This window comes from Choloepus didactylus, chromosome 5 (genome assembly GCF_015220235.1).
Source record: "Choloepus didactylus isolate mChoDid1 chromosome 5, mChoDid1.pri, whole genome shotgun sequence".
In the NCBI taxonomy this organism is placed as follows: Eukaryota; Metazoa; Chordata; class Mammalia; order Pilosa; family Megalonychidae; genus Choloepus; species Choloepus didactylus.
The window spans coordinates 146412829-146430760 of record NC_051311.1 but is presented as its reverse complement, the minus strand read 5'-3'; the positions used below and the strand labels follow the sequence as shown (position 1 = coordinate 146430760).

General features: G+C 37.5%; 2 protein-coding genes and 1 pseudogene across 6 annotated transcripts in view; 1 reads left to right on the top strand and 2 right to left on the bottom strand.

The window, feature by feature from the left end:
• The window catches only part of ANLN (anillin actin binding protein), an 80238-nt gene extending 62402 nt beyond the window's left edge, over positions 1-17836 (bottom strand). For 2 of the 5 annotated variants that reach the window (XM_037837076.1, XM_037837077.1), the window contains exon 1: positions 4620-4769. In XM_037837076.1, the coding sequence (XP_037693004.1) occupies positions 4620-4637 (18 nt within the window). In that variant the 5' untranslated portion in view covers positions 4638-4769. Of the gene's footprint in view, positions 1-4619; positions 4775-17690 lie in introns of those variants that run through there. The other 3 variants (XM_037837079.1, XM_037837080.1, XM_037837078.1) reach the window with 3 other exon arrangements.
• The window catches only part of KIAA0895 (KIAA0895 ortholog), a 76603-nt gene continuing 63260 nt past the window's right edge, over positions 4590-17932 (top strand). The window contains exons 1-2 of the mRNA XM_037837084.1: positions 4590-4706; positions 15113-15182. Of these exons, the coding sequence (XP_037693012.1) occupies positions 4590-4706; positions 15113-15182 (187 nt within the window). The remainder of the gene's footprint in view (positions 4707-15112; positions 15183-17932) is intronic.
• Positions 8099-9980, bottom strand: LOC119534791 (annotated as a pseudogene).

The window sequence follows — 17932 nt, the reverse complement described above, 5'->3', positions numbered from 1 at the left end:
CGAAGTATTTTAACTGTAGCTTTTCCTCTTAAGACTATTACCATATAGAAAGTTCTGACATGGCATACCTAGCTCTGAGTTTCCCTGTGCTATTCTTAGACTAGAATGACCATCATCCAAGAGCTGATCTTCAAACTAAGAGGCTAATGCCAATGCCACAAGCGACCAGTTTATGACTTTAAGTTTAGCTAAAATGGCAATCACTAACAGTTACATGGGACTTAATTTAAAATAATTTCAGTGTCTGGCACATATTAACTCGTTACATTCTCAAAACCTTATTTGGTAGGTTGTGTTTTAACCACTGTTTTACAGAAGAAAAAATGGAAGCACAGGTTAAATAATGCCATAGATCACACAGCTAAGACATGGCAAGGCAGGATTCAAACCCAGGCTCCAGAGTTTGGATTCCTAACAATAAAATCTTTTGACTAAATTCAATTGCTTTTTTTAAGAAGCTGTTTTGAGCATATTTACCTTAATATCATCCATAAACTGATCATAATAACAGAGGTCTGCCTTAACCTCTTGGCAAACCTACAGAACGCATCATGGGATTGTCTATGGATCAACAGGAGATGGATTCTGTGTCAGTTTGAATGTATTATGTCCCCCCAAACGCCATTATCTTTGATGTAATCTTGTGTGGGCAGACCTATCAGTGTTAATTAGATTGTAATTCTTTGAGTGTTTCCATGGAGATGCAACCCACCCAACTGTGGATAATGACTCTGACTGGATAATTTTCATGGAGGTGTTGGCCCACCCATTGGGTGGGTCTGAATTAAATTACTGGTGCACTATATAAGATCAGACAGAAAGAGTGAGCTGCTACAGCCAAGAAGGACACTGTGAAGAAAGCCCAGGAGCTGCAGATGAGAGATAGTTTGAAGACAGCCGTTGAAAGCAGACTCTTGCTCCAGAGAAGCTAAGAGAGGACAAATACCCCAAGTGCAATTAAGAGTGACATTTTTGAGGAACTGCAGCCTAGAGAGGAAAATCCTGGGAGAAAGCCATTTTGAAACCAGAACTTTGGAGCAGACACCAGCCACGTGCCTTCCCAGCTAACAGAGGTTTTCCGGACACCATTGGCCATCCTCCTGTGAAGGTACCTGATTGCTGATGTGTTACCTTGGATACTTTATGGCCTTAAGACTGTAACTGTGTAACCAAATAAACCCCCTTTTATAAAAGCCGATCCATCTCTGGTATTTTGCATTCTGGCAGCATTAGCAAACTAGAACAGATTTCTTTCTCTGTTCTTGGATGAACCACAAATGACATGAGCAAGACATTGCCCTGTATACTCTATCTGGGTCTTGATTCAAACAACCAATTACAAAAAAAAAAAAAAAAAAAAATGAAATACTTGGGGAAATCTAAAATTGACAATTTGGTGACATCTTTAAGAAATTATTGTCAATTTTTAATTTGATAATAGCAATATGGTTATGTTTTTTAAAAAGAGTGTCTTCTGTTTGTATAACAATGTAGATTACAAAGGGTGACAGTGTGATTGTGAAAACCCTGTGGATCACAATCCCTTTATCCAGTGTATGGATGGATGCGTAGATAAATAGGGACAAAAACTAAATGAAAAATAGGGTGGGATGGAGAGGAAGATTTGAGTGTTCTTTTTTATTTTTATTTTTTATTCTTATTCTGATTCTTTCTGGTATAAGGAAAATGTTCAAAACCAGATTGGGGTGCACAACTATATGACGGTACTGTGAACAGATGATTGTACGCCATCGATGATTGTATGGTATGTGAATACATCTCAATAAAACTGCATTTTAAAAAAAGAGTCTATCTTCTAGTGATAAATACTTAAGCATTCATGTGTGAAATAACATTTGCTTCAAAATAATTCAGTGGGAGGGGTAAAAGGGAGATACAGCAAAACAATATGACCATGTGTTGATCATTGCTAGTTGTGTGATAGGTAAAGGAGGGTTTATTACACCATGAATATTTTGAAATTTTCTACAATTAAAAAAAAAAGAACATTGCTAAAATGTTCTAACAGTTACTGTTGTATATTATTTGTAAAATAAGTTTCACTTAATGGCTCTCTTCCAAACAAGTAGCATTTCTATATTAGTTCAGCAAAATGTTACTGGGTTTCTTAGGTGTTGGGGAAAACATCTCTCAACAAGAAAGAACAGTCTCTACCCTCATGAAGCTCACATTCTAGCAGGAAACGTTGGCATTTAACAAGTAAACGCAAGTGAGCTGAGCTCTGTGAAAGGTGAGCTGAAGGTGAAGGTAAGGTACCTGGTGCTATCCACATAGCAGGGGCCTGTCTATAACTCAGGGAAGGTGCCTCTGAAGAAGGGAGCTCAAACTGCAACCTGGAGTTAAATAAGGCTTTTTCAGGCAGAAGAGGCAGAATGTACCAGACAGTATCAGTGACAGCAAGGAAGAGAACCAATGCAGAACAGTCTTTTTTTTTTTTTTTTTTTTTTAGGAAAAGAGAGACATTTAGGATGGTGTAGTCCTCTCTTTATTAGCAAGAAAATTAAGCCGTAATGCCCTGGCATTAATGTAATGATTTAACTTCTCTCCTATGCCTTGTAGAATGGCATTGGCTATGAATCACCTTTGAGAGAATTGAGAAACAGCCTCTTTTTTTTAATCATCTTCTATGTTCTATGGTTCTCATAAGGAAACCTGGTTGAGAGTCATTTCACTGACCCATCAGAGAAAAAAATTCAAAAATTGCTACTTGACATTTAGCCTAATAACTAATTTATTTTTACAGTATTAAACTACACAAAATTTTCCCACTAAGATCATGATAAAAAAATTCATAAGCAGGAAAAAGTCTCCCAAGCTTTCTTAGAGCACAAGATAAGCGAAATGAAAAGTAGAAGACCAAGCAACAAAACAAGGGACTATACCAGAAGTTCTATTTCACTGGGCAAAAATGTTATGAATGCTATACTTAAGTACCTAATAGATGGAACCAATCCAAATATTTCACTCATTACCAATTAAGGAAAAGATGTCAAATCCGTTTATTCTAACTGCAATTGATCTAACTTTTCATAATATAAACCATACATATTTCTGAGCACACTCTAAAATGATCTAAACAGAAAAAATTTCTTTCAACTAGATTTGCATTAGCTTCAGAATGACATTTCTAAGGAAAATGAAGTAAAATTTCCAGCCAACTTTCAAAATGCTTTGTAACTATTAGTTACTTGTGAGAATAAAGAGAATATTCAGAACACTTACAGCCAATGTTTTAAAGGATCCTATTTTGAGTTAGTACCATAAAATAAGATGACCTTTTTAACGACAATGTAAGTGAAGGACATGGTGCATGACCAGCCCTATTCTTTAATACTAATACAAAAGTATATTCTGAAGTTTTGTTAGAATCTTCACGTAAGGTGAACAGATGAATGTGTTTTTCCCTTAGATGACTGAGAATTCAAAGAAAAAAACAAAAGGATGCTGTAGTGTCAGAATATAAATGAATTCTAACTATTGAAACCTTTGATTAGTATCTTAGAATCCGACTTATGAAACTGTAATTACGTCCCCCCAAAAGAAAGTTTACTACTCTCCATAGCATTTAAAATTTTTAATATAGTGTAGAGACAGTGTAAGGCCCACTATGCAAAAAGTCAAAAAATAACAGCTTCGAACTTGCACAACAACTAAAGAAAGAGGAACTGTTTTGGAATAAAAGGGAGTTGGCAAGTAGCAACACGAAACTCATGACTAAGTCAAGGTACATTCTCAACAGTAAGCTAAAGCTAATCACACAATGACGATGTAATCCATATTCGATTTCCAAAGGACAAAAGATGACTTAAGTTTTGCTGTATTGATATGCCCTGTAAACACACAAAAAGGTTTATCTCTTTACTCAGGTTTTCTAAATTGTGGTAATATTTTTGGTTTGTACATATTAGGTTAGCATTGTTTCCCACCAATTAAAGGGTCAACCCCAGGCATGTAACTTCTGCACTAGTTAGCTGACAGATGGAATCTGAAAGAATTATTGGCTTTAAGCAATGGTTTCAGGCACCTGTTTATTTTAACGTTATGCTGTCATTTCGTAACAGCATCCTTAAATGCAATGCATAGCTCCACCGCGGGACGCAAAAATCCCGCAAATCACAGCCCATTAAATTTCCAGGCGGCAGTTGCGCACACCGGACTAACTCCGGCACCCAACTCCACCCTCCAAGTTATTCCAGCTTCTACTTTAGGCAGGACATGATCCGTCAGTCCACAAGCCCCACTCTCGTGCACAGGACTCTTCAGGGGCGTTACAATAATCGGGGCTGACAAGAGCTTTTTCACTACCGCCTTTTTAGCACAGACTTAAAACTTTCCTCCCAGAGCTTCATCTGCAGAACAGGAATAACAACGACGAGCTCACGGCGCACAGGAGGTGCCACCCCCGGGTCCCCCTCCGCTTCCCCACCCTGCTCGCGCCGGGGTACCGGAGAGGGCCCTGCACCGCCCCCCACTCACTCACACCGCGCACGCGCGCGCACGCGCTCTACGGCCGGTGGGCCCAGAGGTTAACAGAAGGCGGAACACGAGAGTGGGAGCTAAGAGGGACGATGGCTGGCTGTCCCCGCAAGTTTTCTCACCTCGGTAAACGGGTCCATCGTCCAAGACGCCGCGTGTCGGCTACGATACTACGGAGACGGTGGTTCAAGTTCAGGAAAAAAATAGAAGTGAGTCTTGGCTCGGTGTGTCTCTTGAAGAAAATAAGGAGTCCGTGGCGGGGGTACTGTCTCAACCAACTCGCCCCTTCCCTTCAGCCTCCAGAGTCAGACTCGGCCTCCCGCAGCCGTTCAAATTTGAATTTCAGCGCCCGGAGCCAGACGCATGCGCGCTGGGCAGGGCGGGGGCGGAGGGCACGTCACCCCGCCTCGATGCTCGGTCACGTGATCACGCCGCGGCCGGCAGCGTCCCTATCGCGGTTCTGTCTCTTCCTTTCAGTCACTTCCAAACCCCGGCAGCCCGGTACCCCTTAACCGCCTGTCCCGGCGCCCCCCCGACTCGGGGCTGTCGGCTCAGGGCCCAAAACCCCACCCCAGCACCCACACACCCAAACCTGTTTAAGCCGATCCCTTCACACCATCAGCGCTTGGGCGTTCCCGCCTTTCTTCATTCCTAAATATGGGATTAAGTTCTCTTGGGCTTGAAGACCCGGTGTCCTTTTGGCCTTGCATATCTTACTCTCCGCTCACCAACCCCCGTCCCTACTTCACTAGAAGGGAAGACTGCTGGCTTACCCGTAATGGCAGATCTGGTAGGACACCCTGGGCGCTGGAGCCCTTTCTCATCGGGAAAAATAAGGCTAACAGTAATAGACTGTGTGTGAAAAGTTTATACTCAAAAATCCTCCGGTGCTTCATATTTTAAATTTCGCCCAGCTGCATTCGATATTAAGAGCTGGAAGGATTCTCGGATGATGACTAGTTTAATCTTATCTTTTACAGCTGAGAGAACGGAGACACAGAGACATTAAGTAATAGATCCAAGAGAAATGAAAACCCGGTTCTCAGCTCATGGTCCTCTTTCCACCACTACATCCAACTATGTCTCATGACTGTTCTTAGTAGATTCTCATAATTACGAAACATATTCCAAAACTGCATCAAATTCATTTCTTGATTATCGAGTCTGCTAGGGCTTGTAAAGACGGCAGTTTTTGACTTATCGGAAAAGTAACACCCTTGTAGATTACAGAGTGACAACCCAATGACACCTGAATAAACCAAAAACTATTCCAAGTAAAATCTTAGTTTCTGTAGATTTAATAACTTTTCATTTTAGCAGACAGTAAGCATTGCAGAGAGTATTTCAGCAATATCTTTGAGTTTTAACTATAGGTTGTGAATCAGTTAGGGTTCTCCAAACAGAACTAGTAGGATAGAGGGGGAGGGAGAGATTGAGGGAATTTATTTCAAGGCAATCCGAAACCTTTAGGGCAAACTGTGACAGGGGAGGAGCTAATACTGCATTCTTGAAGCAGAATTTCTTCTTTCTCAGGGAATCCTCAATTTTGTTCCTAAAGCCTTTCAATTGATTGGATTACATTGCATTATCAAGTAAATCTTTTTTTTTATTTAAGTTAGTATTAATATTTTTATTATGACATACAGTACTATTTTATACATTAACTCAATTTTACAGTAAAAACATATAACTAGAGAAACTACTGTACAGATAGCCTCCAACTTAAAAGTTCTACAACATGTCTTCTAAGAATATCTTAGAAGTCCATTGAATTTTTTGATAAGTAAATTGGAAAATATTTTCTCTGTAGAAAATAGTAAAAATAACATTTCCCAGCCTAACCCAACAAGCCCATTTGAGCCAAATAGTAATTGAATTACACATTTATAAACATGGTTTGAGTTCTGATTCCAGAACAAACTTTAATCTTCCTCTTATTCTTGATTTATGTTTGATTATTTTTCTTTAGGATAATCCACATCAAGGTTTTAGCTGTCTCTTCCTAAAGGACAGGTACCATATACTTTTGACAAGGCACCCCATACCTGTCCAAATCATGACATGTTCTGGTTGTCATTAAAGCACACCCAAAATTTGAGTAAAAACAGAATCTAATAAATTATAACCCCCAAGACATATATATGTGGACTGATCAAACACCTTCCTCTAAATCCCCATGGTTTGATTGGGTGACCATGAGGAATAGGGGTAGAAGTCATAAAACTGACAAGTGGACCAAGAAAGAAAAACAAAGAGAATTTCTGAGAAAAGAGTGCAAGAAACATCCAATCAGTATTCAAGGATAAAATTAAAGTTCAAATAGAAAAAGACCCCTGCCTCAAGGATCAGGAGTCAAGCTGGCTATCAGAGCCCTTTATTGGAAGGTGATAAGAGGCAGTTAGATATAACAACCCAATTAAGTGAGAGAAACAAGGGCCTAGAAATATTTTAGTTTTTATTTGTTCAAAATAATTAAATGAAAATGAGACCAACCATGTATTTTTAATTCTCCTATTATGGTTTATTCCTGAGATTTCCCCACTACAGAATTCTAAGAATTAGGGGAGAAGACAGTAGCATTCCTGGGCCATGGAACACAAAGATTCCTGGAGAAATAGAGAACCAGACAGAGTTATTTGGCCAGGGGCTACATTAAATGTTTCAGTTCTCTCAAATCAACAACTTAGAAATAACCATATGGTTTGTCATAAAAGGAAGCTTCTAACATCAACAATGCAAATCTGTGTGCTCTGCCTCAATCCTTCTTGGTAAATAGGAAGAAGTGGACTACATTACCATTCTAGCACCATCTAACCACCCTCCTTCATACGAAAAAAGTTATGGAGCCATCTTATACATTTGAAGCTCTTAAAGATACTTGCTTTCTATTAAAATTTATATATATAATATATATAATACTGTATATATATATAGGTGAAGAAGAATGCACTGAAGTAGCATAAATCACCTTATACTGAGAAGCTAAGAATGACCAAAATGCACATAAAAACTATGGCTAATCTATGCATTGTCTCCTATTGACTGATCCTCCAAATCTAGAGCATACACTGGTATAATCTGTATTACAATCCTGCTAAATCTGAAATCGTGCTTCAAAACAATGCTCAGTATTAATTCTCAGAAGACATGTTATAGGACCACGTGAGTGAGTATTTAGCAGGTGGCCTTAGGAATGCCAATTACAAAACAGCTCTCACTGCTCAGAGGTTCTTCAAAAATTTTTGCATTCCTTTAGGTATTTACTTCAGGGAAGGACACTATCAAGAGACACTTTGGAGTGTAAAGACAGTTCAACTTACAAAGTACAGGCTGATATATGTTGATTTTATCTTGTAATCTATAGACACTCCCTTGGAATAAAAATGTAAAGAATTCATACACCTTTTTAGGTGTAGCAATGTTACAAATGACAATGATCAGAAGAAATAATTTACATAAAGATTATTTCCCTGGGAGAAATGGGGACTGGGCAAGTGGTCATAAAAGTACAATGTGCTTTTAACTTTGTATGAAAAATACCGGTCGGTTCCATGTTGTCAAACACAAAACTGTTTTTACCATATAAATCCTCTACTTCAAATTAGTGACCGAATGCTTTACTAAAACTCCACTTCTTGCCTCTGTTTTGGAATCTGTTACTTGTGTTGCCACCTCCTGATCACTGTCCTCTGAAGCTTCTGTTTCCTTCCCACTGTCCCTTGAAACCTCGATTGCCTTCCCGCTGTCCCCTGAAAACTTCGATATCCTTCCCGTGGTCCTTCCAGCTCTGGTTGCTCTGCTGCTACAGAGAGCTGCCAGTGCCATGAATCCTTCCAGTTTTCCTGTATTTCTGTTACTGCTGCAGTGGGGACATCAAAGCAAAAACTTAACTTTCCTTTGAGAAAGACCATTCCCTTCCCTTTGGAATCAATCCCCTCACCTAACTGCTCATTAAGCGCTTTCCAGGCATAGCTAATGTTTGGCATTTCAGCTGAGCAGAGCAAGATCATGGTCACAAAGCCCACATCTAAGTTGATCAAGGAGCACTGTACTACTGATGTGGTAACTAAAATATGGGCCAGTGTTGCTGCCAGGGCTTCCATAGCTCCCTTCTCCGTCAGTTTCTCATTCAACTGCTTGAAGTTAACTAATGGCAGTAGGAGGTGCAGAAACCTGATCCCGCTTTTTGCTCCACTTGTGCTAACAGATATTCTTTCTTGTGCTGATAAAAGCAGATGCAAATTCCTGTCCTTCCAGCTCAACCTGTTCGCCCAGAACAATGAATATAGGATTCCACATCCTTTGGTGGAGAGCTTTGTGCAACCAGATCAACCTCAAGAATGTCTAACCCACTCATGGCGACATCAGTTGCCACCAAAACTCCAAAGTCGCCATTTCTAAAATCTTTCACAGTGATTTCCCTTTGCTTTTGTGGAATGGCTCCATGAAATGACTGGGCATCCTGCTTTATGGAGACATTCTGTAACAGCTCCTGGGCTTCTTTCTTGATTTCACAGAAGACGAGAGTGTGCCCATTATAACTACTATATACCCAGATCACATTCCCAACAGCCACTGCCCTGTGAGTCCAATGGCATTTGATATCCAGGTGCTCCACTGTTACTGCAGTTTTCTGAGTTTTTTTTACAATAAGGTCCATTTGTTCATATGTAGATTTCATGTATTTCTTAGCATCACTATACACGCAATGAGGGCAAATTGCAGAAAAAAAATAATGTTTGGGATTGATTTTTGAGTCTTGTATGCCATATACTTAAAATCTCTTCTACTTGATCAGCAAAACCCATACACAACATCTGGTCAGCTTCATCCAGGACAACATGCTTAAGCTTGGTGAGATCTAGCTTGCCATTCTGTAGCTGGTCTTTGATGTGATCTGGCATCCCAACCAGGATATCAATCCCATTCCACATGGGTCCAATTTGACTTCCATAGGGAGTTTCACCATTAAAACAAGCCACTGCCAGTTTCTTTGTGATGTCACTGAGGTCTCTGCTTACTTGATTTATCAACTTCCTTGCAGTTGCAAGAACCAGGACCTGAGGGGAACGGCCTCTCTTTCTGTCCTGCAGGAAGTTTCTCATTCAAGGGGATGGCAAAGGAGAATGTCTTCCCAGGTCCTGTCCGTGCCTGTGCAGTTAAATCACTTCCACTACAGACATTGTGAAAGGTCTTTGCTTGTATAGGAAACAGGAAGGTCACCCCATGGGCTTGAAGAAGTTTAATAGTCACTTCAAATGTGGAAAAATTAGAGAAAGGTATTTCCTGTTCTAACTCATTGTTACTTTCTTCATGTGCAGCTTCAGTTAGAGTTGTGTCCAGAATGGGGGAATTCATTCTTCAGCTTGGAGCTTTTCTCTCCAATTTCTCCATTTCCTTTTCTTTCTTTGTCCTTTTGGACTCAGGAATACCTATTTCTTCTTCAGAAAGTTCCTGATTTATTATTTTTTGATTTTAGGAGAAACAATTTTGTTTTCAGGTGTTTCCTTTTTCTTTTTGACATTTTTAGTTTTAGGAGAAATAATGTCTTTTTTATATGGCTTCTCTTTTTTCTCTTTACCTTTTTGAATTTAGAATTCTTGGCAACCTTTTTTTTTTTTTTTTTTTTTTTTTGGTCTCCTCTGCTTTGGTTTTATTAGATTTTGGCTTCTCTTTTTTTAATCTTTCTTCTCATTTTGCTTTTGCTATGAATCCAATTTTTCCATGGCCATGTCTGATTCCAAGCCTACGTCACTAAGGAGTTTTCATGGCATTACTCACCAGAACCTGCATAAACCAACCTCAAGTAAATATTTTATTTAAAGTCAATGGATTATAGGTATTAATCTACAAAATACCTCCACAGCAACACCTGGATTAGTGTTTGATTGAATAACTGAGTACTATAGCCTAGACAAATTAACTTATAAAACTAAACATTACAACCTGTAATGAAAAGAATCCTGGGTGTGGGATAGGAAGAAATCAGAGTCCTCTTTGGATTTTAGTTTCACCATCTGTAGAACAGGAATAATCAACTGCCCTGCCTTCCTTAGAGTTGTTAGGAAATTTGGATTAAAAATTGAGAGACATCTAAAGATATTTTATAAGTGGTAAGGCACTGTACAAGTATACAGTGTATAGATTAATACTTAATTCAGAATATGCTGTGTATGAATCAAAGGGAAGAAAAGAGTGGCTTGAATTTTTTTCAAGTACTAGACATCAAAGGGGTGTGTGTCTGTGTTTGTGGTTTAAGCAACATTGGAAAATGAGTCATTAGAAATTTATGTAGCCCTTGTGTCTTCTGGCTTTCACCTCTGCGGAGCTTAGTAACTACCTCACTAGATTCTAGACAAGATTAAAAGAGATAAAACACCTCATACAAGATAGCCAGTCAGCACATTTAGTTCATCTTTTCTCACAATCCTCCTCTTTAGTCTTTACCTTGATTATAATAAGTAACAATAACCACAAAAACAACAACAAAACAATAATAGCTACTATTGCTTGAACATCTACCAAGTGCCAGAAACAGTGCTGGATACTCAGGTTGCTCTCCTGGAACACCGCAGTTACCTCCTAACGTGTCTCCTTCCTTCCATTCTTACCCCCCTCCACCCTCAGTAGTTCATTCTCCAGTTTATAATTTCTCATTTAAAAAAAAATGTGTTATGAAATATCTCTGGTTTACAAAATAAAAAACAGAATAATAAAACAGATAACCATGTACACACCTCCTAGATTAAAAAAACAAAACAGAGACAAATAGATATAATTGAAGTCTCTTGTGTGTCCCTCCCAATTCCATTCTCCCCCTTGCTTATTACCAAGGGTAAAACTATCCTGATTTTTATGTTTATCCTGATTTTGATGTTAAATTCCCTTGATGTGGGTATACTTTTACTACACTACATATATACATCTGTAAACATATATAGCATTTTGCATATATACATCTATAAACAATATATAGTGATTTATATCAACTTTATTTTCACTTTCTACAACTTTCTTTTTTTGCTGAATATTCTATTTGTGAGAGTCATCCTCATTGACAGTGAAATATGTATTTACATTTCATTCATTTTCACTGCTGTAGTCTACCGGAAGAATATACTAAAATATATGGATCCATTACCCAGTTAATGGACATGTAGCTTGTTTCCAATTTCTCTTTCCAAAGATCCCATGATTCAATAAATAGTCTTACATCTTCTTACATGCAAAACTTTCTCTAGAATAATATACCTAGAAATTAGTGGATCATTTAAAAATATATATTTCAATATTATTACTAGAAAATAAATGGTTCTTCAAAATGGTTGTAAAAATTTACACTCCATTCAGCAGTATAGGAGCATGCCTGCTGCTCCATACCCTGCCCAATATTGAACACTTTTAACATTTTGTGTAAAAAGGTATCTCATTTTAACTTGCATTTCTCTTATTACTAGGTGAAGTTGAACATCATTTCATGTGTTTATTTTCCTTTTCTGTGAATTTCAACCTCAAATCCATTGTCCATTTTCTGTATGGTTGTCTTCTTCGAATTGGTTCATAGGCTTTTTTTGTTTACTATTTTCTGAGAAAAAAAACCTTTGTTGGTTTGGGGGGTTGTAAATATCTTTCCCATGTTTGTGACCTATCTATTTATGATGTCTTAGATGTACAGAAATTTTTAATGTTAATATAATTAACATTAATTGTATAATTAAATATATAATTAAATATATTTATATTTTCTTTTGGGGTTTGTCCTTTTCGTGACCCCAAGAAGTCCTTCCTTACACTGAGGTCATAAATATGTTCCCCTAAATTTCTTCTAAAGATTTTATTGTATATTTTCATGGTTTTTGTCTTTAAACCATCTGGATTTTGTTTTTCATGTGGATAACCAAATGGCTTAGCAACAGTTATTAAATTGTTCATCTTTTCCCCAACTGACCTATAATGCCACTTCTGTAATATATCAACTTTTCATGTCTATATAGGTATATTTTGGAACTTTTTATTCTGTTCTATTGGTCTGTCCACCCATTCCTCTTCCAAAATCACGGTATCTTAATTATAAATGTTGATATCTGGTAGGACAAATTCCTATACCTTTTCAAAATTGAATTGCCTGTTGTTCTTCCACATGAAATTTTAGGGTAAGATTGTTAAGTACCACAAAGAAAAAAAGAAAAAAACCTTCTTGAGATTTTTAATTGGAATTACACTGACATAATTTGGAGAGATTGATACCTTTGTGGTATCAAGGCTTTCTATTCCTAAACATAGGCCTTCTTTAATGTCTTACAGTCAAGTTTATAATGTACTTCCAAAAAGGGCTTTAAACTCTTTGGTTAAATTTATTGCTATTTATCTTTTTTGTTATTGTTTTTGTAAATGGTATCTTTTATATTTTTAAACTATTTATTGCTGGTGTATAGGAATATAATTGGTTCTTGCATACCTATTGAACTACCTTATTAGTTTTAGTAATTTATTTATAGAGAGGGATCTTTCTAAAATGTAAACTATACGATGTCACTTCTTTCTTTAGAGCCTCTTTATGTTTTCCCTTTGCCATTAGAATAAAATCCAAATTCTTTATCATGCCTACAAGGCCCTACACTATCTGGACCCTGCTTGCCTCTCCAACCTAATATCACAAATATCACAATATTCTCCTTTTTGTTTTCACTAAGCTCCAGCCACACCGGCCTTTTTTTTTTTTTTGGTCATTACAAAATGTCAAATACCTTGCTCTTCAAAGACTTTCCACTGCCTGGACACACACTCCTCTCCTAGATCTACTCATGGCTGACTCCTCATTATTTGGGTCTAAGTTCACATGTGCTATCTCCTCAAAGAGGACTTTCCTGATCAGGAGGCCACATCCCTCCTCCCTGCCCCCTAATCTCTTTTCATCCCATGTGCTGGTTTGAATGTATTATGTCCCCCAAAACACCATTATCTTTGATGCAATCTTGTGTGGGCAGATGTGTTGGTGTTGATTAGATTGTAATTCTTTGATTGAGTGTTTCCATGGAGATGTGACCTACCCAACTGTAGGTGGTAACTCTGGATAATTTCCATGGAGATGTGGCCCCGCCCATTCAGCATGGGCCTTGATTAGTTTACTAGAGCACTATATAAGCTCAGACAGAAGGAGTAAGCTTGCTACAGCCAAGAGGGACACTTTGAAGAATGCACAGAAGCTGAGAGAATAGCTGCAGATGAGAGACAGTTTGAAAACAGCCATTGAAAGCAGACTCTTGCTCCAGAGAAGCTAAGAGAGGATAAACACCCCAAGAGCAACTGAGAGTGATATTTTGAAGAGGAGCTGCAGCCTAGAGAGGAACGTCCTGGGAGAAAGCCATTTTGAAACCAGAACTTGGAGCAGACGCCAGCCACGTGCCTTCCCAGCTAACAGAGGTTTTCCTGACACCATTGGCCATCCCCAGTGAAGGTACCCAATTGTTGATATGTTAACTTGGACACTTTATGGCCTTAAGACTGTAACTGTGTAATGAAATAAACCCCCTTTATAAAAGCCAGTCCATCTCTGGTGTTTTGCATTCCAGCAGCATTAGCAAACTAGAACATCCCACTACTCTGATTTATTTTCTTCATTGCATTTACTACTGTATGAAATTATTTTAGTTATGTATTTGTTTATTATCTAGCTCTCCCTACAAATGTAAGCTATAAAAAGGTAGGGACTTTGTCTTGTTTGTAGCTATAGCTGGGCACATGAATGCAGTTAATATTTGAGGTCTCAATGAATGAAAGAATAACCTTTATCCCTTTTAGAGATGGGGAAACTGAGATGAAAAGAGACTACAAGACTGGCTTAAGGCCATCTAATAATTTGAACCAGATATGCCTAGCTTCAAATCCTAGCCTGTTTCTGTTCTTGACATTTCAGTTTATTTTTGTCACCAAAGACACAATAATGATGTAAATGCTCCCTTGAACTATGTCTAGAAATACTGAATAAGTAGCAACTATGTTTTTCTATAGAATTGCTATCTAAAACCAAAACAAAACCATGCTACAGTCACAGGATTATTAGCAGTTACTCGAAGTGTGTCTATAGTTCTTTTATGTAGTTTGGCTTAAATAATGTTAATGTTCTGCTAAAAGTCATCAAAAGCATCTTCCCTAGTTTTTTAACTGAGAAAACCACAAATTCTCAAATGATTAAAATAAGGACCACAACTTACTGTGCTAAGTTAAGAATGAAGGGCCTGAAGCAAGGATAACTAAAGTTGAGCTACTTCTCCTGTGGCATCATAGAAAAGGGCAGGGCAAGGGTCAGGGTTAATACCTGGGCATGGTAACAGAGCACCAGCTATCACATTTTTAATTTTAAAGATAGCCCTAGTAAATGAGTATTTTTTCCTTCTAAGGCCTTTCCTTTTCAACAAATGAAAAAGTAATTATGTCTTTTGCACATAAAAATTGAGGAAGGGCTGAAAAACACAAATTTTCTAAAGCACTGACTTCAGTTAGGACCCTCCAAATGCTATATATTTACAGTGAATTTTTCAAATTATGTACACAGAATTCTCACTTTATTTCCCAAAATAATATAATGATGTGAATATCATTCTTATTTTTACAGGGAGAGAAAAGGCCAAGATCTAACCAAAAGGCAGTAGCAAGAAGGATTAAACTCAAGTTCTCTACCTCAGGTTATCTGGCTGAAGAGCCACTTTCTTTTATACATTTTTTATAATGATTATTAAGAATCATCAGATGATGGATGACAGATAGGGAAAGAGGGAGGAGGGAGGGAGGGAGAGAAAGAAATAGCGGTGTGACAACATGTTAAAGTTAGTGGATCGGGGAATCGGGGTGGGGGGATCAGGGAATGCTGGAGTTCTGTGTATGGGGTTTGTATTGTTTTTGCAACTGTTCCTATAACTTTGAATTTATTTCAAAATAAAATGTAAAAAAAAAAAAAGAATCATCAGAGAATGTTATATACATGTTACTGGAAAAGCCTGATTTATTGTCATAATCTCATTGCTATTGGTATTTCTTAGTATCATTTATTTTTTTTTTCTTTCCTAATTTAATCAATTAGTGAAATGTTTCAGATTCCAGAAGGAGGGAAAAGAGGCTGTGCTTTCTAAACATATTAAATTCTTTCCAAAGACCAACAACTAAAGGCATATCTCTCTTTATTTAATAGACTGTTCTTAAATGTATACCACTTTAATCTTATTTTAGTTTCTCATTTGGTTAATAGGGTATTAAAGTAATTCGTATCTAAAGGATCATATTAAATCCTTCCATAAAGAGGAAAAATTATTTTCTGTACTTATCACACTGTAACTGACAACTTCACATTTTCATCCCTGGATTTCTTCAAACTACATTCACAGAAACCAATTTTTCAGTAATCTCATAAAGAAAAGTAGCTCTTAAATATTGCAATATAATAGCAGCAACCAGGATTTCTTAAACATCAAAGTCACTTTATTGAACATCAAGATAAAATCTTACATGAGACAAGAAGAGAATGTACCAGAGTCACTGTACTCTGTACAGTGACGTATGTCATGACGAATATGCTTGATCTTCTAAACACTTTACAAATTAGTCCTGAAGTATTGCTGCCAGATCATGGTTCTTTTATTCTCATTAACACTTCCAAATTTTGTAGTTCATGACGTCTATGTTCACTCTTTTCTCCCCTGCTTCTCACAGTCTTCCTCATCCCAGTCTTCCTCACCCCATCCCTTGCCTGACATATTATAATAGGCCCTTAAGAAATGTTTGCTGGTGAATTCTCGGTGACCCCAATCTCTTACATCCTGACCTCATGTTTTCTCAAACTTTCCAACTATACTGACTTCCTCCTCTCTTATACTCATCCACCCACAAGTATGGTCATTTTTGGAATCTAATCAACACTAGGAATTGCTCCATCTTCAAGACTTCAAACTCTAAAACTGGCCTCCTGATTCTAATCTTAAATTTTTACCTCTCTACATTGCTACTCACTCCTATTGATCATGTGAGCTCCCTCATCCTATCCTTCAGTCCATTACCTTTTCCCAACTTTTGGCATATCAAAAATGTGATAGCTAGTGCTTTATAGCCATACACTGGTATTAGCAATGACTGCCACCCCCCCTTTTCTATGAAGCCACATGGCAAATAGTTCAATCTATTCTGAAAAGGAGGCCAAGAAAAAATAAGTTAAAAAAAAAATGTTAGCGCTGTCAAGCAATCCAGCCCCTTAAAATAGTAAAGAGGGAACTGAGACCCAAAGACTATGACTAAGATTTCATTTTTACATATGTAAGGACACACTATCATTAAGTTCTTTGAGGGGAGTTATGTGCTTTTCATCTTTTTGCCTTTCATATAACAGATAAAATAAATATCTATGGAAGGAGTAAATTAATGCACACCTTGGCTTCTTCAAAATATAATTAAGATGGGCAGTATTTTATTTTTTGGCTGACTAAAAAGTATCCTTCCTCCTCCAATCATTTACTACAAAACTTCCTGTCAAAAAATTGCAGAGTGATTCCCAGGATTTTTGTGCTGTTCTGGCCATTTTTACTGAGGTGAAAAGGTGGAGGCAGCCTCACAAAGCATTATTTTATTTGGCGTCCACTTAATGCTTTCATTCTCCTGGTTATACTGAAAACATTCCATTCTCTTGATACAGATATCCTGAAAGCATTCAAACTTCACTGAAAAATATTCTCCTGGGACCAAAAGAAAAAAAAAAAAAAAGCCAAGGAAATCAATTCCAATTTTTCTCTGGATTTTTCTTTTGACCTTTTATGAGTCAAGGAACATTGTTTACAGCTTGCCCTGAAGCTTCCGTTAATGCTGGTTAGAATTTGCAACTCCTCTGTCACTTTTACAATGGCAGGCTGCAGATTAATTTTCCTCAATTCACATATTTTCAATAAAATAGAATGTTAGAAATTGCTTTTTAATAGGACAGGAAGGAAACTTAAAAGTCTTTCTAGAAGCTTCTCTTCCCCCTATACTTGGAAACTCTCATCAAAATTTTAAAGAGAACAAATAATATTTTAGCTTTCTAATTCATTTTTAGTTACTAAGACAATAACCTCTCCTTAAGAAATTAAACTGTTTCTCAGTTTCAAGCATAATATGTACTTATCTCTCAACAAAATGAACCTCTGCTGCAGAGAGTGAATTATTATACTTACTTTTCCCTCCACTAGCAATACTTATTAGCAGGTTTCTCCGATCTTCACTCTCTCTCTCTTTCTCTTTCTGGGCCGTTGTTGACCACCCTTCCAAAGTATATGATCAAATGTCTTCTGAGGTTTTAAAAAGGGGAATGTTGATCTTTTTCCTAAAAAGAAAATGAATCTCTTCTATTATAGACAAGTTTTAACCATTTTTTAAAATCCTAAAATGCCATGAACTAATTTATGAATAGGGAAAA